The following is a 6924-nucleotide window of genomic DNA, read 5'->3' on the forward strand; positions in this document are numbered from 1 at the left end:
GAGCTAGTGCAGAGCTGGACAGGAGGGGTGGAAAGGGCAGGAAGAGAGTAAGGGAGATTAACTAGGCAATGTGGGGTGCAAGAACTGGATGGTTGAATCAGACCGGAGGAGGGAGTAGTGTGGATACACAGAAAGGGAGAGAACACCACATATGAGGTTAGAGGGTAGGCAACTAGAAGACAGGAGGAAAGAGGTAGGCCAGGATGTAGACAGAAGGGCCTGTAATCACTTGAAATTACTCCCTTTCTAAATTTCAGTCTCTACAATCCTCTGCTGTCAACAAACTGGAGAGGAGGCTGCAGAAGCCAGAGAAGGAGAAATGAGTTGGAGAGAAAAGGAAGAGGAACATGGGGGAGAAAGAAGCAAGATCAGAAAGGAAAGAGGCATGAAAGGGGGCAAGAGAAGGAACTGAACTGATAAGAGAGATAGGAGACAAAGAAAGACTGGAGGAATAGGGCAGAAGAGCCAGTAAACTCCCTGGCAAGAACAGGAGCTGCCCTCAGTATTCCAAGATTTGACATTCTTTCGCAGTATTCTATATATATATATATATATATATATATATATACACATATATATATATATATATATATATATATAAAGGGCTTAGACTGTTTGTCTGTCTCTGTCTGTAATGCTCTTGGGGGGTGTGGCTCCAGCCAGGCAAATTGCCCATCAAGAATGATGGTGGGGATGGAGCATTGCCATGATAGTGGGGATGGAGCAGGGGGGCAAGGCCAGCACTGCTGGTCTTGCCCCCTCCCCCCCAGTCCTGCTCCTTGGAGGCAGTGGTGGCACAGTATGGTGGCAGTGCAGCACTGGCCTCACCCCCCATCCATCTGTCCCCTCCATCCCCACCATCATGGCAGTGCTCCATCCTCATTCTTGATGGGAAATTTGCTAGTAGTATATAAAAATGAGCAAAATATATACAGCCTCTCCCATCATGGTAGATATACATATATAATACACTTTCACTACTGCCATTACCTTAAGTAATCAAGGATAAAAGATCCCAATCCAACTGATGACCCATGTGACAGTCAATATATCTCCCCATGCTTTTTATTTTTCAATATTATTTTAATAAACATAAGTTATTACAATTTCAAAAATCTATTTTAAAAGAACATTACTAAAGTTATGAAGATAAGCTCAAAGTTTGGAAACACCAAAATTAAGGTTGTCTATGCAACCATCATATGGTCCCCTAGGCAGGGTTAGACAATAGTCTGTAAAGTTATGGCCACTTCATTAAAAAAACAAGGCTATAAACACCTATCCATAAAGTCTGTAAAACAAACAAACAGACAAACAAGCAAAGTCATTGTAAAAAAAAAAAAAAGTAACTGGAGCTTGACTGAAGCTCCGTTGTCAGAAAGAAGATACAAGTAGTGTTGAAGAACAGACAGAATAGAGCAGCACCATCTCGTGTTTGAGTGGAACTTTGCACAGAGCTCTTGTCAGGGTTCTGTGGCTCATAGGAGTCTCCATAGCTCCTTCCCCTTCCCCAACCATGTGCTGATGCTGCTGCATCCCTTCCTCACAAATAGACAGAAACTACTCCTTCTTTGGGTGTCCTTGCTGGTACAGTGAGAGCTGAGCTGGAGGGTATAAGTCTAGGGAGAGCAGCATGATGTGGGCTCCAGTTTGGTGGGTGGGGGGAAGAGTAATCAAGGAGTGGGGGTGAGTAAGAGACCCCTGGGCTGGGGCAGCACAGTGTAAGACCATTGCTGCAGTCAGGCAGGGATGTCAACCCAATATTTTTTTTCTTTTACTGACGAACTGCAACCAACCATTTTTACTATGGTTGGTATTAAAACCCTAAATTTGAACCCAGCCGTTGTCCATGGCCTGTCAGAAGGGTTATAGTTACATTATGTAAAACATGAAATAAAAATGTACGTCAGTAAATAGTTTGGTTGTTAGTAAAAAGTTTTCAGATTGTCAGCAAAAAAGTTTGTCTTGGATTGGCAACCCCGCCCTTTGGTGTCTGTATCCTATGGTCTCATCCAGATGAGTGCAGATGTGAGGTATGTGGCACCACATACTGCACATTCTGTTGTTCTCTGTGCTGCAAGGGAGCAGTGCTAAGGTTTTTTTTGACCACTGGATATAAAAAAGCGGAGCATCACACATTGCGGCAGCATACACTGCCTAAAGCCAGAGCCTGGCCAGCCGGAAGCACAGTCTGCTGGCCAGGCTCTGTGTGGCAGGTTTGCCACCGCTTAAGCCCCAGGAGGCCCCCAGGACCCCAGATAAGGCTGCTAGGGCCATCCCAGTGCTGGCCTCAGCCTCCTCTAATCCCACCTAGGGTAACTTGCTGTGCGCCAGCATACGTGTGGCACAGGCACTCCCCAGTGGAGATGCAAGTGTGTTACTGCTAGTAGTCCTAAGGGAACCAAATGTCTGAGCATGTCTGAATGTGGCCTATGATATATCTTGAATAATAATAATCACAATACCCCTCTAGTCTTACAGCATTTTTACACATACTTCAGGAGTGGGGAGGGAGGCAGGGAGGTGGTTTAATTAGAGAGGCTCTGAGAGCGGCTCTAATTAAAGCACCAAGAGCGTCTCATTTATCAGCAGTTTCATGTTTCAAAATGGTGGCAGGAGCACTTTATCTAAAGCTCATTGAACGAGCTTTAGTTAAAGCATCCTTGCCACCATTTTGAAGCACAGGGATGCCGATATGAAGTACAAGACATGGGGGTGGCTGAAGCAAAGTAATTACTACACTCCAGCATATTTGATTAATAGAGTCTGCTCTGACACGCTGTAATTACAGCACATTGGAGCAGCCTCTGTGCTTGTGTATAGGCACCCTTCGTGTCTAAATCAATTAATTTTCCCAACTAGCTTGAGTTAGAAGTATTAGTGAGAGTCCTAGGTTTCCCAAATTTACATCAGGGCTAAAGAATGCAATGCTATGGTTAAGTGGGCTCACACAGTAGAACTGCATTATAAAAAGAGTTTCTGTTCTAGGAAAAACAGATTTAAGACAAATTTTCTTTCTCCTTCTTTAGGTCTCTGTGGTTCCTGAGTATAGGAAGCTGCTCACTGAGAATAATTTCTGTGGAGACACAGAGAATTGATGTAAAACCAGTAGAGACAGACTGTATAATAACCATCTCAGTCTCGACTCGGAGGTAAGTTAGGTATTACGAATTCTGCTCTACTAATACAGAGCAGAGCAGTGAGATCCCTAGATCTAACATAAAGTAGAACTAGAATTGGAGGAGTTGCACTTTGAGAAACAGAGTTGTAACCAGGTGCCTGATAGCCTTTTTTCCAACCTTCTTTGTTGAGCAAATAGTAGTGCAAGGCCTTTCCTGATATTTTTTTGGTCTATCTGAGTTTGGGTTGTATAAATGGAGAGTAAGGCTGATTACAGATGTTTAAAAAAAGTGCTTTCCAAGAAGCAGCAGCAGATTACTTTTACCCGGCTCTGCAGCATCTCTATAGATCAGGAACTTCAGCAGGGCTTTTTGGTGTTTTGAGCTGATTGAGCCAGCTATTAGATAAAAGTGCCAAAAAACCCCACTACAGTGCTCTATCTCTATAGACCAGGTCCAACCAACATGATGCCTCTTCTGAGCATGTGCTGGGCTTGGCATGGGAGCATACCAAATTTAACGTAAGGCACTGTTTGTTTGGGGTGTTTTTTTTAAGTCTGTAAGCAGCCTAAATGTGTAATGACATCTCTGGGGTGCGGGTGTCTTTACTGAATATCAGTACAGGTCATTCTACAACTCTCTAATTGCAGGCTTGGTTTCACCTCAGGAAATGAGTTAGGAAAAGACCCTTGCCCAGTTAAAAAGTGTAAAACCTATTATCAATAAGGGTGAAAGACTTAAAGCTCAGAACTGGTATGAGATTTATGTTCCTTTTATACTGGAACATCCATTTGTATACTGTGTGAGCTAAATTCATTTGAACTCAATATCATTAAGATTTAGACAGGTTTTCAACATTCCACTGAATATGTATTCTCAGCATAAACCAAAAGGTTTCATTTATGGAGGACTGTATGTGGTGAATGCATATTAATAGCCATATATATTTGCACACAATGGATCCATTGTATAATAAACATTTTTGTTATAGCTTTGGTGTAAAGCTGTTCTGAAAACCTCAGCAGAAGGTTGCAGGTTTTGTATGAAAGGCCTATTCAAAAGGGACATGAGAATAAAGTTTTTAAAAGGTACACAAGCACCAAAACAGTGCTGGATCACAGTATAATATTCAGTTTATTCTGTTCTCTTGTAACTTAGCTGAACATAAAATGTTTGGGCAACTTTCAGTTGGAGCAGGTTTTTATAGCTGAACTGTAAATCCCTAGAAGTAGGGATTTATAATGGAGATACTGACAGATCCTTAACTATAGCACTGCTAGCGGGTGCTGCTGTAATCACATTAGATTATATTATAGATGGCAAAGAAGGTTTTGCGAGTCTGTCCATTGTGACTGTCTAATTTATAGTGTTCCTGTCAAGAAGAAATCAAATTTCATAGTTATGACATTTCTTTCTGGAGCACTAAATGTTAACTTTGCTGATCATGCATATTTTGGTAGAACAGCTTATTTCTAAATGGCAAATGTGATATAAAAAGTATGACGACTTCATTCAAAACCTTTATAAAGTAGCCCATTCTTATACCAATTTAAAGCAGGCAGAATCATAATTTATCAAATTATGAAATTAGGTAAATCTGAGTTGAATATGCCCTTTATATTTTAATATGCCTTATTATTTTACAATTAAATATTCCTAAAACATTGACTGTTTTGTGAACTTATTATATGGACTTAAGCAGAGCAAGCGTGTTATAAAATAGTGATGAAGAAGAAGAACAACACTACATGTATCCAAGAATCTCACTGCAGAAGCCATCTACAGTCTTCATCCTTGCTCACTCACCACCCAAAAGGGAGAATAACTTGTGAAAATTGTGGAAGTCGCTGCTATGTAAGAGATGCTTCCTACTGTCTTTGAAAGGATATTATGCATCTCCTATTGCCATACTGGGACAATGTAATTTCCTGGGTGTTAGGTAACCCTATGCATCAATTACCCCACCTATAAATTGGGATGATACTTTTAGTAAGTCACTGAAAGGATCAGGCATAAAAATCAGAACTACAGATTCCACAAATTCCCAGACTTATAACATGCTACAGGTCTAAAATAATAAACTATAGATATATATAAAACCAGTGGCATAAAACTGGGCTCTCAAATCTACCCAATAACATGACCGAACATTTTAATTTTAAAATATAACTAGAGAAATACACATACATGGAAAAAACAGAATCAATAACACCCTTTTAAGTTTTTGCTGAAGTAAAAATGTGATACAAGTTGCCTAAAATTCTAGGGAAAAAATGTGGCATTGCAGTACAAACACTTCTCCAGCAAATCGACAATACTGATCCATCACACACTTATTTCTAATATCCTTCCATGCTGAGAATCTATTCTCAACTTTTAAATGTAGTTCTGATATAGGAGTCACTCTTACAATTCTTATTACCAATTCTTTTCTAATAATAATATGAGTCTTTATCAGAAGCTTTTTGAAAGTCTATATATATTATATCTAAACATTTAGAAAAAGAAGGTTTGTATTACATCTATTAAGGTGCTTTTAATTATTTCCTCAGCTTTTATCCAAATACTAATCAAGATTCACTGCAGCTGAATTCTTAGAATCACCCACGAATCACCCACAACACAAAACAAAGGTTAGTTTTTAAACATTTTCAAATAGCCTTTGTATTATCATGTGCAACAGTGTCTACCCTCCAACCTCTGGTAAGTGGGAGTGTCTATTTTTAATGACATTTAGTACTTGGACCACTAGTACAGTTACTTTTTCTTTAACTTATTTGTTGTGTTCATCAGTATTTATTCATATTTCAGTAGCCCCTATGACTCCCATGAGGAACTGTGCAGCCAGTGTACTATATGCTGTACAAACAAATAGCTACTCATGCCATTTGTGAATCTGTTTCTTATTCATAAATAATAATTGATTTTAAGTTTGATATTAACCTCTTACCTTTATAACAGATGCGCCTGCTCTGGAAAGAGGACTATGCATCTGGGCTGCAGCAGCCATGTTAGCTATAGTATTGAGGTGATTCATTTGATTCATTGCCATTGCAACGGAAGCAGGAGGTAGGCTGACAGGGAGAAGGGGGTGGGGCATCATCATAAATGGCAGATCTATCCCTAAAAGAGATGGTCGTTGGTTATTCTCAGTTCATAATCCAACACTTTATTTCAATAGCAAGAATGGCATACTGCAGGAATAGCAACTAGTCTACGTTGATATTAAGAGTTAACTATTCACATTATTAATGTAATAGGGTAATTCAAAAATAATTAGAAAGTCATACAAAGAGTGTCTCATGCCTAATGGTATTTGTATCTTAAAAGCTTACTTATGAACTGTATTAATGAAAGAAAAATCCAGTTGCCAAGTAAAAGTCAAAGCGCATACATGCAAGCTCAATATCTCTTTCATCGGTAGTTGTAAAAATCCACAAGAAATGCAGATACTTGTACGGATATATTCAAACAGTTCAATGGGAATATGTTAAATAATACAGTCTATTCTTTCAATGTGCATACTTAACTCCTATACATATTTTTAATTGTTACACATATGCAACATTTTGAGAATTGTGTGTAGGGTCTACCCAACTAGAGGAGGCGGCCATCTGATTTTGCAGGCAGATTGCAGAGACAGCTGCAATTTTCGTGGGATTATCATGGTGCACCCACCACACTTCTAATTGGCCAAGGGGGCCCAGTGGCCCCACACCCCACTGTTGATTGATGGAGAGGTCTATTCATCATACAGCCCCACCCATTGTCACTGACTGGTTATAAGGCTGTCTGTCATGCAGCC

At 39.8% G+C, this 6924-nt stretch overlaps 1 protein-coding gene across 3 annotated transcripts in view; it reads right to left on the minus strand.

The window, feature by feature from the left end:
* The window catches only part of DACH2 (dachshund family transcription factor 2), a 642364-nt gene that overhangs the window by 119931 nt on the left and 515509 nt on the right, over positions 1-6924 (minus strand). For all 3 annotated transcript variants that reach the window (XM_019521377.1, XM_019521376.1, XM_019521374.1), the window contains one exon: positions 6070-6242. In XM_019521377.1, coding sequence (XP_019376922.1) covers positions 6070-6242 — 173 coding nt within the window. The remainder of the gene's footprint in view (positions 1-6069; positions 6243-6924) is intronic.

This window comes from Gavialis gangeticus, unplaced genomic scaffold (genome assembly GCF_001723915.1).
Source record: "Gavialis gangeticus isolate Ggan-Ray unplaced genomic scaffold, GavGan_comp1, whole genome shotgun sequence".
Taxonomy (NCBI): Eukaryota; Metazoa; Chordata; order Crocodylia; family Gavialidae; genus Gavialis; species Gavialis gangeticus.